We start from the raw sequence: 20,369 nt of genomic DNA, 5'->3' as shown, positions 1-20,369 counted from the left end.
AGGACTTAGTATGGCCTAGAATCACTATCTCCTACATACGACTCAGTATCTCCTACGTAGGACTTAATAACTCCTACGTAGGACTTCTTATCTCCTACGTAGGACTTACTATCTCATACGTAGGACTTAGTATGGCCTAGAATCACTATCTCCTACATACGACTCAGTATCTCCTACGCAGGAGATAGTAAGTCCTTCGTAGGAGATGATAAGTCCTACGTAGGAGGTACTTGGACAAAAACAATTTTCATCGTGGCCCTACTACGCTTCCGTATTTATCCACGACTGGCCATCTCCCATTGACAATTTGGGGGAGTCTCCCAATATCAGTCTCTATGGGAGAAAGGGGGGTGGGTGGGTGTTGGAGAGAGGGGAGAGACTCATTGCTGGCCTTGCATTTTGGTGATGTGTTACTGCTGGAGGTTGTGAGTCACGACACGTGCACGGTGGGCACGAACGTTGTCGCCCTGGAGCGAGTGAGTTTGATTTTACGCCGCTTTTAGCAATATTCCAGCAGCAATATCACGGCTGGGGTCACCTGAAATGGGCTTCACACTTTGAACTCATGTCGGGAATCGAACGCTTTAACCACAAGGCTACCCGACCGCCCCTTTATCGTCATAGAAGACAAACGTGGACCATCATGGCGTTCAAACGACAAAACTATCGCCTCTGTAGTACTGTCCAGTGATTCTTCCATGGACAACACACAGTGTGGTTCTGGCAGTAGTTGTGACCCGGCCCCATGGTCACGTTCGCACAACGTTCGTTAGGACGCCTCCAGACTCGTCCACGCCTATCTAGAAAGTCCAGAGAGAATCTGGAGTCATCTGAAAACATAACACGAGATCTAAATTTTCCCTAGTTTCTTCGCTGTAAACACAAGACGTTTGGCTAGACACCATTGGTGTCGATGTGTTAACAGTGGCAGAAGACGTGGTCGCCGAGCGTGCTGATGAGAAATCGTCTGGTTAGTTACTTAAACTCCCGTGGACTGGCACAAGTAAGTAGCGACTTGATTGGCTGTTTAGGCTCGATTTCGTAAAGCCTGGCGTCTGATTAATCGATCCTGGACTTGTATTTTTGACCTAGTGCGCCCTGTGCGGGACAGATCATTAACATTTTGCGTCTAACTGTTCCAAAGTCTGCAAATCACAGACTAAGATAAATTGAACATATTGGCTTTGATCATGCCAATAGCTCCCAATCGTTCATCATGTTGTAGTCGACGCATCCCAATCTGATCAAGTTCTGCATTTAAACAAGAGTAGAGAGTTTACGTATCAAGGAGGATAATGAAAATCAACGATGCTAATGGCTTAGAGCAATCTGACGTCCTTTTGCTGAAGTGTCAAAGGAAGAATGACCCCTGACCACGTGCACAGAGGATTGGCATGGTCTGTGCAGTGTTTCGGGTGTATTTGGGGCGTTAAGTTTTGGTTCCGAAACCATTCTCTCTCTGGTCGTATTTGTTCACCAACCTATAGGTCATGATCCCCTACTTCTTTGGAGAGTATATAATGAGTGGACTGTAACTCATCTACACATACAGAGTATATATTGAGTGGACTGTAACTCATCTACACATACAGAGTATATATGTACAATGTAGCTGATCTATACGTACAGAGTATATATGTATAATGTATCTGATCTACACGTAAAGAGTATATATGTATAATGTAGCTGATCTACACGTACAGACTATATGTGAACAATGTAGCGGATCTATAGGTACAGAGTATATATGTATAACGTAGCTGATCTACACGTTCAGAGTATATATGTACAATGTAGCTGATCTACACATACAGAGTATATATGTACAATGTAGCTGATCTACACGTACAGAGTATATATGAACAATGTAGCTGATCTATAGGTACAGAGTATATATGTACAATGTAGCTGATCTACACGTACAGAGTATATATGTACAATGTAGCTGATCTATACGTACAGAGTATATATGTACAATGTAGCTGATCTACACATACAGAGTATATATGTAAAATGTAGCTGATCTACACATACAGAGTATATATGTACAATGTAGCTGATCTACACATACAGAGTATATATGTACAATGTAGCTGATCTATACGTACAGAGTATATATGTACAATGTAGCTGATCTACACATACAGAGTATATATGTACAATGTAGCTGATCTATACGTACAGAGTATATATGTAAAATGTAGCTGATCTACACGTACAGACTATATATGTATAATGTAGCTGATCTACGCGTACAGAGTATATATGTATTATGTAGCTGATCTACGCGTACAGACTATATATGAACAATGTAGCTGATCTACGCGTACAGACTATATATGAACAATGTAGCTGATCTACGCATACAGAGTATATATGAACAATGTAGCTGATCTACACATACAGAGTATATATGTACAATGTAGCTGATCTATACGTACAGAGTATATATGTACAATGTAGCTGATCTACACATACAGAGTATATATGTACAATGTAGCTGATCTATACGTACAGAGTATATATGTACAATGTAGCTGATCTACACATACAGAGTATATATGTACAATGTAGCTGATCTACACGTACAGAGTATATATGTATAACGTAGCTGATCTACACGTACAGACTATATATGTATAATGTATCTGATCTACACGTAAAGAGTATATATGTACAATGTAGCTGATCTACACATACAGAGTATATATGTACAATGTATCTGATCTACACGTTCAGAGTATATATGTACAATGTATCTGATCTACACGTTCAGAGTATATATGTACAATGTAGCTGATCTACGCGTACAGACTATATGTGAACAATGTAGCGGATCTATAGGTACAGAGTATATATGTATAACGTAGCTGATCTACACGTTCAGAGTATATATGTACAATGTAGCTGATCTATACGTACAGAGTATATATGTATAACGTAGCTGATCTACACGTTCAGACTATATATGTATAATGTAGCTGATCTACACATACAGACTATATATGTATAATGTAGCTGATCTACACGTACAGAGTATATATGTACAATGTAGCTGATCTACACGTACAGAGTATATATGTACAATGTAGCTGATCTACACGTACAGAGTATATATGTACAATGTAGCTGATCTACACGTACAGAGTATATATGTACAATGTAGCTGATCTATACGTACAGAGTATATATGTACAATGTAGCTGATCTACACGTACAGAGTATATATGTACAATGTAGCTGATCTACACATACAGACTATATATGTATAATGTAGCTGATCTACACGTACAGAGTATATATGTACAATGTAGCTGATCTACACGTACAGAGTATATATGTACAATGTAGCTGATCTACACGTACAGAGTATATATGTACAATGTAGCTGATCTTTACGTAAAGAGTATATATGTATAATGTAGCTGATCTACACATACAGACTATATATGTACAATGTAGCTGATCTACACGTTCAGAGTATATATGTACAATGTAGCTGATCTACACGTACAGAGTATATATGTACAATGTAGCGGATCTACAAGTACATACTATATATGTACAATGTAGCTGATCTACACGTAAAGAGTATATATGTACAATGTAGCTGATCTACACGTACAGACTATATATGTACAATGTAGCTGATCTATACGTACAGAGAATATTTGTACAATGTAGCTGATCTACACATACAGAGTATATATGTACAATGTAGCTGATCTACACGTACAGAGTATATTTGTACAATGTAGCTGATCTACACGTAAAGAGTATATTTGTACAATGTAGCTGATCTACGCGTACAGACTATATATGAACAATGTAGCGGATCTATACGTACAGAGTATATATGTATAACGTAGCTGATCTACACGTACAGAGTATATATGTACAATGTAGCTGATCTACACATACAGAGTATATATGTACAATGTAGCTGATCTACACATACAGAGTATATATGTACAATGTAGCTGATCTACACGTACAGAGTATATATGTATAATGTATCTGATCTACACGTACAGAGTATATATGTACAATGTAGCTGATCTACGCGTACAGACTATATATGTACAATGTAGCTGATCTACACATACAGAGTATATATGTACAATGTAGCTGATCTATACGTCAAGAGTATATATGTACAATGTAGATGATCTATACGTCAAGAGTATATATGTACAATGTAGATGATCTACACATACAGAGTATATATGTACAATGTAGCTGATCTTTACGTAAAGAGTATATATGTACAATGTAGCTGATCTACACATACAGAGTATATATGTACAATGTAGCTGATCTATACGTACAGAGTATATATGTACAATGTAGCTGATCTATACGTAAAGAGTATATATGTACAATGTAGCTGATCTACACATACAGAGTATATATGTACAATGTAGCTGATCTACACATACAGAGTATATATGTACAATGTAGCTGATCTATACGTACATAGTATATATGTACAATGTAGCTGATCTACACATACAGAGTATATATGTACAATGTAGCTGATCTACACATACAGAGTATATATGTACAATGTAGCTGATCTATACGTACATAGTATATATGTACAATGTAGCTGATCTACACATACAGAGTATATATGTATAATGTAGCTGATCTACACATACAGAGTATATATGTACAATGTAGCTGATCTACACATACAGAGTATATATGTACAATGTAGCTGATCTACACATACAGACTATATATGTACAATGTAGCTGATCTACACATACAGAGTATATATGTATAATGTAGCTGATCTACACGTAAAGAGTATATATGTATAACGTAGCTGATCTACACATACAGAGTATATATGTACAATGTAGTTGATCTACAAGTACAGAGTATATATGAACAATGTAGCTGATCTACACATACAGAGTATATATGTACAATGTAGCTGATCTACACATACAGACTATATATGTACAATGTAGCTGATCTACACATACAGAGTATATATGTATAATGTAGCTGATCTACACGTAAAGAGTATATATGTATAACGTAGCTGATCTACACATACAGAGTATATATGTACAATGTAGTTGATCTACAAGTACAGAGTATATATGAACAATGTAGCTGATCTACACATACAGAGTATATATGAACAATGTAGCGGATCTACAAGTACATACTATATATGTACAATGTAGCTGATCTACACGTACAGAGTATATATGTACAATGTAGCTGATCTACACGTACAGACTATATATGTATAATGTAGCTGATCTACGCGTACAGACTATATATGAACAATGTAGCGGATCTATACGTACAGAGTATATATGTATAACGTAGCTGATCTACACGTTCAGAGTATATATGTACAATGTAGCTGATCTACACATACAGAGTATATATGTACAATGTAGCTGATCTACACGTACAGAGTATATATGTACAATGTAGCTGATCTACGCGTACAGACTATATATGTACAATGTAGCTGATCTACACATACAGAGTATATATGTACAATGTAGCTGATCTATACGTCAAGAGTATATATGTACAATGTAGATGATCTATACGTCAAGAGTATATATGTACAATGTAGATGATCTACACATACAGAGTATATATGTACAATGTAGCTGATCTTTACGTAAAGAGTATATATGTACAATGTAGCTGATCTACACATACAGAGTATATATGTACAATGTAGCTGATCTATACGTACAGAGTATATATGTACAATGTAGCTGATCTATACGTAAAGAGTATATATGTACAATGTAGTTGATCTACACGTAAAGAGTATATATGTTCAATGTAGTTGATCTACACATACAGAGTATATATGTACAATGTAGCTGATCTACACATACAGACTATATATGTACAATGTAGCTGATCTACACGTAAAGAGTATATATGTACAATGTAGTTGATCTACACATACAGAGTATTTATGTATAATGTAGCTGATCTAAACGTTCAGGGTATATTTGTATAACTGAAACGTACATGTTTTTTGGTATAATCAAGTTAACGCTTCACAAAGTCGTGCTTTTATTGATGTATCTCCACGTGAGGGAAAAGGCTTATTAGATAACCTCGTCATGTTCCAAGAAGAATCTTGCGGTGTTGCTTCCGGGCAAATTACAGGTTAAATTATTAACGCACGAGAGTCACTTTTACCTCCGGGGAAAAACGAAATTCTTTTCATGATCTATGTTCCTTGGTATAAAGGAAACCTTTGTAAGGCTGTGATAATGTTCAATTATGCCATTTTATTGAACCCTGATCATGTTTAAAGAAAGAACACGAAAGAGTACCTTGGCAACTATGGCGACATGATCACATCGACCCCGTGAGGAATCCGGATAAAACGAGGTCGCCATAACAAGGACTAAATGTAGAGGGTGGTCAGGTTCGTGTCCGTGGTGAGCGTTGCTCTTAATATTAACCACTGGTATGTTAAGCGTACATTAATGACAGGTGGCAGTGATATACCTGAAATATTGCTGACTGTCTACAGGTTACATTAATGACAGGTGGCCGTGATATACCTGAAATATTGCTGACTATCTACAGGTTACATTAATGACAGGTGGCCGTGATATACCTGAAATATTGCTGACTATCTACAGGTTACATTAATGACAGGTGGCCGTGATATAGCTGGAATATTGCTGACTATCTACAGGTTACATTAATGACAGGTGGCCGTGATATAGCTGGAATATTGCTGACTATCTACAGGTTACATTAATGACAGGTGGCCGTGATATAGCTGGAATATCGCTGACTATCTACAGGTTACATTAATGACAGGTGGCCGTGATATAGCTGGAATATCGCTGACTATCTACAGGTTACATTAATGACAGGTGGCCTTGATATAGCTGGAATATTGCTGACTATCTACAGGTAACATTAATGACAGGTGGCCGTGATATAGCTGGAATATTGCTGACTATCTACAGGTTACATTAATGACAGGTGGCCGTGATATAGCTGGAATATTGCTGACTATCTACAGGTTACATTAATGACAGGTGGCCGTGATATAGCTGGAATATTGCTGACTATCTACAGGTTACATTAATGACAGGTGGCCGTGATATAGCTGGAATATTGCTGACTATCTACAGGTTACATTAATGACAGGTGGCCGTGATATAGCTGGAATATTGCTGACTATCTACAGGTTACATTAATGACAGGTGGCCGTGATATAGCTGGAATATCGCTGACTATCTACAGGTTACATTAATGACAGGTGGCCGTGATATAGCTGGAATATCGCTGACTATCTACAGGTTACATTAATGACAGGTGGCCTTGATATAGCTGGAATATTGCTGACTATCTACAGGTAACATTAATGACAGGTGGCCGTGATATAGCTGGAATATTGCTGACTATCTACAGGTAACATTAATGACAGGTGGCCGTGATATACCTGAAATATTGCTGACTATCTACAGGTTACATTAATGACAGGTGGGCGTGATATACCTGAAATATTGCTGACTATCTACAGGTTACATTAATGACAGGTGGCCGTGATATAGCTGGAATATTGCTGACTATCTACAGGTTACATTAATGACAGGTGGCCGTGATATAGCTGAAATATTGCTGACTATCTACAGGTTACATTAATGACAGGTGGCCGTGATATAGCTGGAATATCGCTGACTATCTACAGGTTACATTAATGACAGGTGGCCTTGATATAGCTGGAATATTGCTGACTATCTACAGGTAACATTAATGACAGGTGGCCGTGATATAGCTGGAATATTGCTGACTTCTCCTGCTTATATTTATTACAGGTGGCCGTGATACACCCACGTATAGGTCTGTGTGCTTTGGGGCTACTCTCGGACGTCAACACAGTTTAGCCTCCGAGCTACACTAGGGGTCTGTGTGCTATGGGGCTACTCTCGGACGTCAACACAGTTTAGCCTCCGAGCTACACTAGGGGTCTGTGTGCTTTGGGGCTACTCTCGGACGTCAACACAGTTTAGCCTCCGAGCTACACTAGGGGTCTGTGTGCATTGGGGCTACTCTCGGACGTCAACACAGTTTAGCCTCCGAGCTACACTAGGGGTTTGTGTGCTTTGGGGCTACTCTCGGACGTCAACCCAGTTTAGCCTCCGAGCTACACCAGGAGTCTGTGTGCTTTGGGGCTACTCTCGGACGTCAACCCAGTTTAGCCTCCGAGCTACACCAGGAGTCTGTGTGCTATGGGGCTACTCTCGGACGTCAACACAGTTTAGCCTCCGAGCTACACTAGGGGTTTGTGTGCTTTGGGGCTACTCTCGGACGTCAGCCCAGTTTAGCCTCCGAGCTACACTAGGGTTATGTGTGCTATGGGGCTACTCTCGGACGTCAATCCAGTTTAGCCTCCGAGCTACACCAGGAGTCTGTGTGCTATGGCGCTACTCTCGGACGTCAGCCCAGTTTAGCCTCCGAGCTACACTAGGGTTATGTGTGCTTTGGGGCTACTCTCGGACGTCAACCCAGTTTAGCTTTCGAGTTACACTAGGGGTCTGTGTGCTTTGGGGCTACTCTCGACGTCAACCCAGTTTAGCCTCCGAGCTACACTAGGGGTCTGTGTGCTATGGGGCTACTCTCGGACGTCAACCAAGTTTAGCCTCCGATCTACACTAGGAGTCTGTGTGCTATGGGGCTACTCTCGGACGTCAACCCATATGTCCGTGTGTGAATGATTGAATGGGTCTATACGTGGATGATTGACTATGTCTATACGTGGATGATTGAATATGTCCGTATGTGTATGATTGAATGTGTCTATACGTGGATGATTGAATGGGTCTATACGTGGATGATTGAATATGTCTATACTTGGATTATTGACTATGTCTATACGTGGATGATTGAATGTGTCTATACGTGGATGATTGAATGTTTCCATGTGTGGCTGATTGAATGTGTCCATGTATGGATGATCGAATATGTCCATGTGTGGCTGATTGAATATGTCCATGTGTGGATGATTGAATGTCTATACGTGGATGATTGAATGTCCATGTGTGGATGATTGAATGTGTCTATACGTGGATGATTGAATATGTCTATGTGTGGATGATTGAATGGGTCTTTACGTGGATGATTGAATAGGTCTATACGTGGATGATTGAATATGTCTATACGTGGATGATTGAATGTTTCCATGTGTGGATGATTGAATGGGTCTTTACGTGGATGATTGAATGTTTCCATGTGTGGATGATTGAATTGGTCTTTACGTGGATGATTGAATGGGTCTTTACGTGGATGATTGAATGTTTCCATGTGTGGATGATTGAATTGGTCTTTACGTGGATGATTGAATTGGTCTTTACGTGGATGATTGAATAGGTCTATACGTGGATGATTGAATATGTCCGTGTGTGGATGATTGAATATGTCCGTGTGTGGATGATTGAATGTGTCCGTGTGTGGATGATTGAATGTGTCCGTGTGTGGATGATTGAATATGTCCGTGTGTGGATGATTGAATATGTCCGTGTGTGGATGATTGAATGTGTCCGTGTGTGGATGATTGAATATGTCCGTGTGTGGATGATTGAATGTGTCCGTGTGTGGATGATTGAATATGTCCGTGTGTGGATGATTGAATGTGTCCGTGTGTGGATGATTGAATATGTCCGTGTGTGGATGATTGAATGTGTCCGTGTGTGGATGATTGAATATGTCTATACGTGGATGATTGAATATGTCCGTGTGTGGATGATTGAATATGTCCGTGTGTGGATGATTGAATGTGTCCGTGTGTGGATGATTGAATATGTCTATACGTGGATGATTGAATATGTCCGTGTGTGGATGATTGAATATGTCCGTGTGTGGATGATTGAATATGTCCGTGTGTGGATGATTGAATATGTCCGTGTGTGGATGATTGAATGTGTCCGTGTGTGGATGATTGAATATGTCCGTGTGTGGATGATTGAATGTGTCCGTGTGTGGATGATTGAATATGTCCGTGTGTGGATGATTGAATGTGTCCGTGTGTGGATGATTGAATATGTCCGTGTGTGGATGATTGAATGTGTCCGTGTGTGGATGATTGAATATGTCTATACGTGGATGATTGAATATGTCCGTGTGTGGATGATTGAATATGTCTTTACGTGGATGATTGATTATGTCATGGGGTTGTATGTCTTCAGGTGGCAACAGCGTTTAGCATGCTGCCTTCACAAAATAACAAGAATATTATCAGAAAGTAGGACTATGTCAGACCAGGAGCTGAACGTGAGCAACTCCTACCCCCTCCCCCAACAGCTTTCTGTTCCCCCCTCCTCCACTAGGGTCGGGGTAGTCGGCGATGTCAGCTCTCCAACAATACCACATCGAGGCTGAGTGTGTTGCACATGACGACGCTGTTAATGCGACGACTGGTGAGGATGTAAGCGACGGTGTCGGTGTGTTATAGCCAACCAACGCCGTAAATTCCCTGTAATGAGAGCTCCACTCGTGCAACGATCGTTTCAGTTCCCAGGCTGAGGATGGGAGTACACGTGATGAGGGGAAGACGCTAGACTAATGATCAGCTGGCGTCGCTATCACCGAGCGAGCGGCCCCGTCACACAGCCATCTGATTGAATATCGATTCCGCTCGGGCTGCAGTCACCAGCTGATTTGTCAGCTGACTGGCCTCAGAAAAGAGTTATCCCCCTTTCCATGCGCTTCACATCTTGTGTCCGTCTCCCTGGCCCATGTGTTTTCACTGACGCTGTTCAGACCAGACCCAGGCTCCCAGGGAGGTGAAGCAGACGTCAAATTATCATTACGATAGTCAATAAACAGAACATGTTTTGAACTTTCGAAGACAAAATCATTTTGTCTACACTATTACTAAAGAATCGTTAAAAAAATCTAAAATATCATTGTTCAACGTCGCCGTTAACTACGCAGACTACAAACAGAAAGCCGCGATGATGCCCGCCATCTCGGTATTTCCAATAATCCTTCATAGTGTCACGACCCGTGAAGATTCCGGGGTAGAATAGGTCTTCAGCAACCCATGCTTGCCGTAAAAGGTGACTATGCTTGTCGTAAAAGGCGACTAACGGGATCGGGTGGTCAGGCTCGCTGACTTGGTTGATGCATGTCATCGATCCCAATTGCGTGGATCGATGCTCATGATATTAATCACTGGAATGTCTGTTCCAGACTCAATTGTTTACAGACCGCCGTCATATAGCTGGAATATTGCTGAGTGCGGCGTTAAACAACCAACCAACCAACCAATCATAGTGTCACACATTCTCCGATACTGACAAATATACCATAAAATACCACCAATCTCCATCAGTCCAAACCTGCCAAAGACTCCGCCAATCTGTCAAAGACAAATCACCCATGTCGAAAGAGCTTAATCAAGGTAACGTAGTGGTACAACAACCGTCTTGCCAATTTTACCTGCTCTCAAAACAAGGTCGAGGAAATCCGAAAGAACCCATATTTTATTCGTTTAACAAAATGGAAGAGTGATTGAACTTCCTTCTGTCAAGATGCCACCCCAGCAATACCCAAGCGTGAACCTGCAACCCGGTCAAAGGTCATACGTTTATCATTATATCGGGGTACTCAGCAAAGGGTTGTTGAGTCTCCAGTCGTGGACATGACCTGTGCGACCCTGGAATGCCACCGTTAAATCTCGTCGTTTCTAACGTTCGCCGTTTCTAATAAACGCCATGTTATAGATAGGTAGGTGGTACGTGTACGCCATCACGTTGCTATTCAAGCTTAAATCAAACATTAGCAGCCAAACGTTCCATCGATCACTTAGTTTTCGGCGGCTCGCGAGTTGACTTGACAAGAACTTCTGACGATCGGTACATGCTGGCAGATCGGTACATGCTGGCAGATCGGTCCATGCTGGCAGATCGGTACATGCTGGCAGATCGGTATATGCTGGCAGATCGGTACATGCTGGCAGATCGGTACATGCTGGCAGATCGGTACATGCTGGCAGATCGGTACATGCTGGCAGATCGGTATATGCTGGCAGATCGGTACATGCTGGCAGATCGGTACATGCTGGCAGATCGGTACATGCTGGAAGATCGCTACATGCTGGCAGATCGGTACATGCTGGCAGATCGGTACATGCTGGCAGATCGGTACATGCTGGAAGATCGGTACATGCTGGCAGATCGGTACATGCTGGCAGATCGGTACATGCTGGCAGATCGGTACATGCTGGCAGATCGGTACATGCTGGCAGATCGGATCATGCTGGCAGATCGGTACATGCTGGCAGATCGGTACATGCTGGCAGATCGGTACATGCTGGCAGATCGGTACATGATGGCAGATCGGTACATGCTGGCAGATCGGTACATGCTGGCAGATCGGTACATGCTGGCAGATCGGTACATGCTGGCAGATCGGTACATGATGGCAGATCGGTACAGCTGGCAGATCGGATCATGCTGACGATCGGTACATGCTGGCAGATCGGTACATGCTGGCAGATCGGTACATGCTGGCAGATCGGTATATGCTGGCAGATCGGTACATGCTGGCAGATCGGTACATGCTGGCAGATCGGTACATGATGGCAGATCGGTATATGCTGGCAGATCGGTACATGCTGGAAGATCGGTACATGCTGGCAGATCGGTACATGCTGGCAGATCGGTACATGCTAGCAGATCGGTATATGCTGGCAGATCGGTACATGCTGGAAGATCGGTACATGCTGGCAGATCGGTACATGCTGGCAGATCGGTATATGCTGGCAGATCGGTACATGCTGGCAGATCGGTACATGCTGGCAGATCGGTACATGCTGGCAGATCGGTACATGCTGGCAGATCGGTACATGATGGCAGATCGGTACATGCTGGCAGATCGGATCATGCTGACGATCGGTACATGCTGGCAGATCGGTACATGCTGGCAGATCGGTACATGCTGGCAGATCGGTACATGCTGGCAGATCGGATCATGCTGACGATCGGTACATGCTGGCAGATCGGTACATGATGGCAGATCGGTATATGCTGGCAGATCGGTACATGCTGACGATCGGTCCATGCTGGCAGATCGGTACATGCTGACGATCGGTCCATGCTGGCAGATCGGTACATGCTGGCAGATCGGTACATGCTGGCAGATCGGTACATGCTGGCAGATCGGTACATGATGGCAGATCGGTACATGCTGGCAGATCGGTACATGCTGGCAGATCGGTACATGCTGACGATCGGTACATGCTGGCAGATCGGTACATGCTGGCAGATCGGTATATGCTGGCAGATCGGTACATGCTGGCAGATCGGTATATGCTGGCAGATCGGTACATGCTGGCAGATCGGTACATGCTGGCAGATCGGTACATGCTGACGATCGGTACATGCTGGCAGATCGGTACATGCTGGCAGATCGGTATATGCTGGCAGATCGGCAGATCGGTACATGCTGGCAGATCGGTACATGCTGGCAGATCGGTACATGCTGGCAGATCGGTACATGCTGACGATCGGTACATGCTGGCAGATCGGTACATGCTGGCAGATCGGTACATGCTGGCAGATCGGTATATGCTGGCAGATCGGTACATGCTGACGATCGGTACATGCTGGCAGATCGGATGTCTCGCCAGGTCCAGACCCACAGCATGGACTTCATGGACTTCTACATCTATAGTCAAGGCTCCTTTGCATCATAAGGCCATTCGTCCAGTGCACTCCTACCGAACAGCGGTCTTTCTTGCATAGCACTTCCGATACATGTAACCTTCATAGCCCAGTTAAAATCCACGATTACTCTCAATAAATTCCATGTCATCTTCTGATACCGTTTTTGTAGTCTGTCACACAGACCTTGAAACAAATATATCCAACACAGCCCATGCAAATCGTTTAATGTTTGGTAAGTCTAGATTACTGCAGTATCGGACAATGAAGAGAGTCTCTGGGCTCCTTTTTATTATATTTTTATTAAGATAATTTAACAACTGTTATTTTTCATTTCAGGGACTAGATGTTAGTCTAACCGTTTTCTTCTTCTGTACGTTATACCAGTAGAAAGGTAGGTGAAGATCCTGGAAATGATGACAAGATTCAAAATGCTCATTGGGCAGTTGTAAAAATCACAAACCTACAAAAGTCACAAAATACTGTACTACTCAAACTTTGCAAAGGATCACCCCTTTACCATGTAGTTCGTCAATCTGTGTGCACCTGTTGAAATAGTGAAAGACAATATCGCGTGAAGACATGTTTATTGAACAAAAATCCGTTGTCATGTGCAACACCATGCCAACAAACAACATGTGACCAACAATCAGTCAGATCGCCCTTCAAAATGAGAGTATTTGACCAAAACTGAAACGTTAGGTGAGTGTTTTTGCTGATGTTTGAAACACCTAGCAGATGGTCACATTCATCAGCGCCGGTGTTAATTTGGTGATAACTGTAAATTGCTCGCGCACTATCACTTCAGCTGGTAACCTCTGGCAACATACTATTATTATTATAATAATAAAATGTGATTCATTTGAAGGTGCGAATGACAATGATGCTACCTGTTGTTAACCGATATGCGTTTTGTGGAATATTTATGAAAATATACTAATATGTAATATTTGAACATGTCGTTTGTTTAAAGTGCAGTAATTGGAATATATAATTTAACAAGTGTATTATCCTAAAGTGTTCCCCTGTATAGGTGGCGCCTGGTAGATCGTGTTGGGACAACACCCCTTGGTCACCTCGCCCCACAGTGGCGCCTGGTAGATCGTGTTGGGACAACACCCCTGGGTCACCTCGCCCCACAGTGGCGCCTGGCAGATCGTGTGGGGGACAACACCCCTGGGTCATCTGGCCGTACGGTGGCGTCTGGTAAATCGTGTGGGGGACAACACCCCTGGGTCACCTCGCCCCACAGTGGCGTCTGGTAGATCGTGTGGGGGACAACACCCCTGGGTCATCTCGCCCTACAGTGGCGCCTGGTAGATCGTGTGGGGGACAACACCCCTGGGTCATCTCGCCCCACAGTGGCGTCTGGTAGATCGTGTGGGGACAACACCCCTGGGTCATCTCGCCCCACAGTGGCGTCTGGTAGATCGTGTGGGGGACAACACCCCTGGGTCATCTCGCCCTACAGTTGCGCCTGGTAGATCGTGTGGGGGACAAAACTCCTGTATCATCTCGTCATACAGTGGCGCCTGGTAGATCGTGTGGGGGACAACACCCCTGGGTCATCTCGCCCTACAGTGGCGCCTGGTAGATCGTGTGGGGGACAACACCCCTGTATCATCTCGTCATACAGTGGCGCCTGGTAGATCGTGTGGGGGACAACACCTCTGGGTCATCTCGCCCCACAGTGGCGTCTGGTAGATCGTGTGGGGGACAATACCCCTGGGTCATCTCGCCCCAAATTCGGCGTCTGGTAGATCGTGTGGGGGACAACACCCCTGGGTCATCTCGCCCCACAGTGGCGCCTGGTAGATCGTGTGGGGGACAACACCCCTGGGTCATCTCGCCAAAAATTCGGCGTCTGGTAGATCGTGTGGGGGACAACACCCCTGGGTCATCTGGCCCCACAGTGCCGTCTGGTAGATCGTGTGGGGGACAACACCCCTGGGTCATCTGGCCCCACAGTGGCGTCTGGCAGATCGTGTGGGGGACAACACCCCTGGGTCATCTCGCCCGACAGTGGCGTCTTGGAGATGGTGGAGGTGTCAATACCTCTGGGTCATCTTTTTTCCAAAGTGGCGCCTGGAAGATCGTGTGGATTGTAATCTGTGGAATCTGGCGGAAGTGGAGTGAAGCAATCTTACACATAATGCTGAAAACAAGATAACATACATCATGCAGCATTGTACCGTACCGCGTGCTATATATAACAACCTCTATATACCACACGGGCACACGCAGCACAGCGTCACGTCGTGGAATCTGTAATACACAACCCCCTCAATACACTAAACAGGCACACGCAGCACAGCGTCACGTCGTAGAATCTGTAATAGACGACCACCTCAATACACCACACGAGCACACGCAGCACAGCTTCACGTCGTAGAATCTGTAATAGACGACCACCTCAATACACCACACGGGCACACGCAGCACAGCGTCACGTCGTAGAATCTGTAATAGACGACACCTCAATACACCACACGGGCACACGCAGCACAGCGTCACGTCGTAGAATCTGTAATAGACGACCACCTCAATACACTACACGGGCACACAAGGTCACCACATGGACAATACCTGGAGCAATGTTCACATCACAGGCATTATCCATACTGAGTATATATGAACTTTCAGTTTTACAGGACCTCCCCTCATCCAGTATTGCAGGACCTCCCTTCACCCAGTATTACAGGACCTCCCCTCACCCAGTATTACAGGACCTCCCCTCACCCAGTATTACAGGACCTCCCCTCGCCCAGTATTACAGGACCTCCCTTCACCAAGTATTACAGGACCTCCCCTCACCCAGTATTGCAGGACCTCCCCCACCCAGTATTACAGGACCTCCCCCACCCAGTATTACAGGACTTCCCCCACCCAGTATTACAGGACCTCCTCTCACCCAGTATTACATGACCTCCCCTCACCCAGTATTACAGGACCTCCCCTCACCCAGTATTACAGGACCTCCCTTCACCCAGTATTACAGGACTTCCCCTCACCCAGTATTACAGGACCTCCCCTCACCCAGTATTACAGGACCTCCCTTCACCCAGTATTACAGGACCTCCCCTCACCCAGTATTGCAGGAGCTCCCTTCACCCAGTATTACAGGACATCAACCAGTATTGCAGGACTTCCCCTCACCCAGTATTGCAGGACTTCCCTTCACCCAGTATTACAGGACCTCCCCTCACCCAGTATTACAGGACTTCCCTTCACCTAGTATTACAGGACCTCCCTTCACCCAGTATTACAGGACCTCCCCTCGTCCAGTATTACAGGACCTCCCCTCACCCAGTATTACAGGACCTCCTCTAACCCAGTGTTACAGGACCTCCCTTCACCCAGTATTACAGGACCTCCCCTCACCCAGTATTGCAGGAGCTCCCCTTCACCAAGTATTACAAGACCTCCCCTCACCCAGTATTACAGGACCTCCCCTCACCCAGTATTACAGGACCTCCCCCACCCAGTATTACAGGACCTCCCCTCACCAAGTAATACAGGACCTCCCCTCACCCAGTATTACAGGACCTCCCCCACCCAGTATTGCAGGAGCTCCCTTCACCCAGTATTACAGGACCTCCCCTCACCCAGAATTGCAGGACTTCCCTTCACCCAGTATTACAGGACCTCCCCTCACCCAGTATTGAATGAGCTCCCCTCACCCAGTATTACAGGACCTCCCCTCACCCAGTATTGCAGGAGCTCCCCTCACCCAGTATTACAGGACCTCCCCCACCCAGTATTGCAGGACTTCCCTTCACCCAGTATTACATGACCTCCCCTCACCCAGTATTACAGGACCTCCCCCACCCAGTATTGCAGGACTTCCCTTCATCCAGTATTACAGGACCTCCCTCCACCAAGTATTACAGGACCTCCCCCACCCAGTATTGCAGGACTTCCCTTCACCCAGTATTACAGGACCTCCCCTCACCCAGTTTTGCAGGACTTCCCTTCACCCAGTATTACAGGACCTCCCCTCACCCAGTATTGCAGGACTTCCCTTCACCCAGTATTACAGGACCTCCCCTCACCCAGTATTACAGGAGCTCCCCTCACCCAGTATTACAGGACCTCCCCTCACCCAGTATTACAGGACCTCCCCCACCCAGTAATGCACGACTTCCCTTCGACCAGTATTACAGGACCTCCCCTCACCAAGTATTACAGGACCTCCCCCACCCAGTATTGCAGGACTTCCCTTCACCCAGTATTACAGGACCTCCCCTCACCCAGTATTGCAGGACTTCCCTTCACCCAGTATAACAGGACCTCCCCTCACCCAGTATTGCAGGACTTCCCTTCACCCAGTATTACAGGACCTCCCCTCACCCAGTATTACAGGACCTCCCCCACCCAGTATTGCAGGACTTCCCTTCACCCAGTATTACAGGACCTCCCCTCACCCAGTATTACAGGACCTCCCCTCACCCAGTATTACAGGACCTCCCTTCACCCAGTATTACAGGACCTCCCCTCACCCAGTATTGCAGGAGCTCCCCTCACCCAGTATTACAGGACCTCCCTTCACCCAGTATTACAGGACCTCCCTTCACCCAGTATTACATGACCTCCCCTCACCCAGTATTACAGGACCTTCCTTCACCCAGTATTACAGGACCTCCCCTCACCCAGTATTGCAGGACCTCCCCTCACCCAGTATTACAGGACATCACCTAGTATTACAGGACATCACCCAGTATTACAGGACCTCCCCTCACCCAGTATTGCAGGACCTCCCCTCACCTAGTATTACAGGACATCACCCAGTATTACAGGACATCACCTAGTACTTCAGGACATCACCCAGTATTACAGGACATCACCTAGTATTTCAGGACATCACCCAGTATTACAGGACCTCCCCTCACCCAGTATTGCAGGACCTCCCCTCACCCAGTATTACAGGACATAACCTAGTATTTCAGGACATCACCCAGTATTACAAGACATCACCTAGTATTTCAGGACATCACCCAGTATTACAAGACATCACCTAGTATTTCAGGACATCACCCAGTATTACAGGATATCACCTAGTATTACAGGACCTTCCTTCACCCAGTATTACAAGACATCACCCAGTATTACAGGATATCACCTAGTATTACAGGACATCACCCAGTATTACAGGACATCACCTAGTATTTCAGGACATCACCTAGTTTTACAGGACCTCCCCTCACCCAGTATTGCAGGACCTCCCCTCACCCAGTATTACAGGACCTCCCCTCACCCAGTATTACAGGACCTCCCTTCACCCAGTATTACAAGACATCACCCAGTATTACAGGACATCACCTAGTATTTCAGGACATCACCCAGTATTACAGGACATCACCTAGTATTTCAGGACATCACCTAGTATTACAGGACCTCCCCTCACCCAGTATTGCAGGACCTCCCCTCACCCAGTATTACAGGACATCACCTAGTATTTCAGGACATCACCCAGTATTACAGGATATCACCTAGTATTACAGGACCTCCCTTCACCCAGTATTACAAGACATCACGTACCAGTATTACAGGATATCACCTAGTATTACAGGACATCACCCAGTATTACAGGACATCACCTAGTATTTCAGGACATCACCTAGTATTTCAGGACATCACCCAGTATTACAGGACCTCCCCTCACCCAGTATTGCAGGACCTCCCCTCACCCAGTATTACAGGACCTCCCCTCACCCAGTATTACAGGACCTCCCTTCACCCAGTATTACAAGACATCACCCAGTATTACAGGACATCACCTAGTATTACAGGACATCACCCAGTATTCCAGGATCACGTGTATATGTCCGATGGGAACTCAAATATATTTTCAGTAGTTGAATCTGGAGCTTTATCTGAATGCTGGATAGTTTATTCAGAAACAAACAGTTTATATTTACATATTTAGCAATCTTAAACAACTAGAAGCTTTTAACGTTATTATACACATTGCACGCAGGCTATTTGTGTTAATCTTCAGTTTCCGAGTTCACAATACGAAAGTGTTTTCATAACCCGCAATCTACACAAGCGGCACTTGAGTCTCTTGGTCACGTGACCAGCTTGCAGAACATGTGTGCACGACATGCTATCTGTATATGATGTACCTCGATATGACGCTACCTCAGCTCCCTGCGGCTCACACCGGAGTCAGTCTTGTCACGTACTGTCTGTCAGATGCGGTGAGGCAGTCACGGTGGTGCTGTCACGCCACCGCTACACAGCACACCCCAGTGCAGGCCGCCTCGCACTGCCGGTAGACCACATACTGCGGTCCGCTCAGGGTGCTGGCTAATTTCCCCCTTGCGTCTGGGTCATGTGACATTGCCGTAAAAGATGACTATGCTTGTCGTAACAGGTGACTAACAGGATCGGGTGGTCAGGCTCGCTGACTTGGTTGGTGCATGTCATCGTATCCAAATTGCGTGGATCGATGCTCATAATATCAATCACTGGATTGTCTGGTCCAGACTCGATTATTTACAGACCGCCGTCATGTGGCTGGAATATTGGTGAGTGCAGCGTTAAAAAACAAACAAACAAACAAATACTGGACGTGTCGGGTCATGTGACTACCAATACTGGACGTGTCGGGTCATGCGACATTACCAATACTGGACGTGTCGGGTCATGTGACTACCAATACTGGATGTGTCGGGTCATGTG

General features: G+C 44.8%; 1 protein-coding gene across 1 annotated transcript; it reads left to right on the top strand.

Annotated features, from left to right (window-relative positions):
- The first annotated feature begins 17,474 nt into the window (after nucleotides 1-17,474).
- Nucleotides 17,475-18,493, top strand: LOC125382702 (extensin-2-like). Its single transcript, XM_048400988.1, has 2 exons — nucleotides 17,475-17,938; nucleotides 18,040-18,493. The coding sequence occupies exons 1-2, from the start codon at nucleotides 17,475-17,477 to the stop codon at nucleotides 18,491-18,493; spliced, it is 918 nt and encodes a 305-aa protein (XP_048256945.1).
- Nucleotides 18,494-20,369: the final 1,876 nt, after the last annotated feature.

Source organism: Haliotis rufescens, unplaced genomic scaffold, assembly GCF_023055435.1.
Source record: "Haliotis rufescens isolate VD_foot unplaced genomic scaffold, xgHalRufe1.0.p SCAF_20, whole genome shotgun sequence".
NCBI classification, from domain to species: Eukaryota; Metazoa; Mollusca; class Gastropoda; order Lepetellida; family Haliotidae; genus Haliotis; species Haliotis rufescens.
This window is presented reverse-complemented; position numbering and strand designations above follow the sequence as displayed.

What these genes read in the sequence shown, in the direction of transcription:
- LOC125382702 (XM_048400988.1), top strand. Translation starts at nt 17,475, where the DNA reads ATGACCTCCCCTCACCCAGTATTACAGGACCTCCCCCACCCAGTATTG. An exon ending in ACAGGACCTCCCCTCACCCA is followed by an intron (nt 17,939 to 18,039) that starts GTATTGCAGGAC and finishes CCCCTCACCCAG; the next exon opens with TATTACAGGACCTCCCCCAC.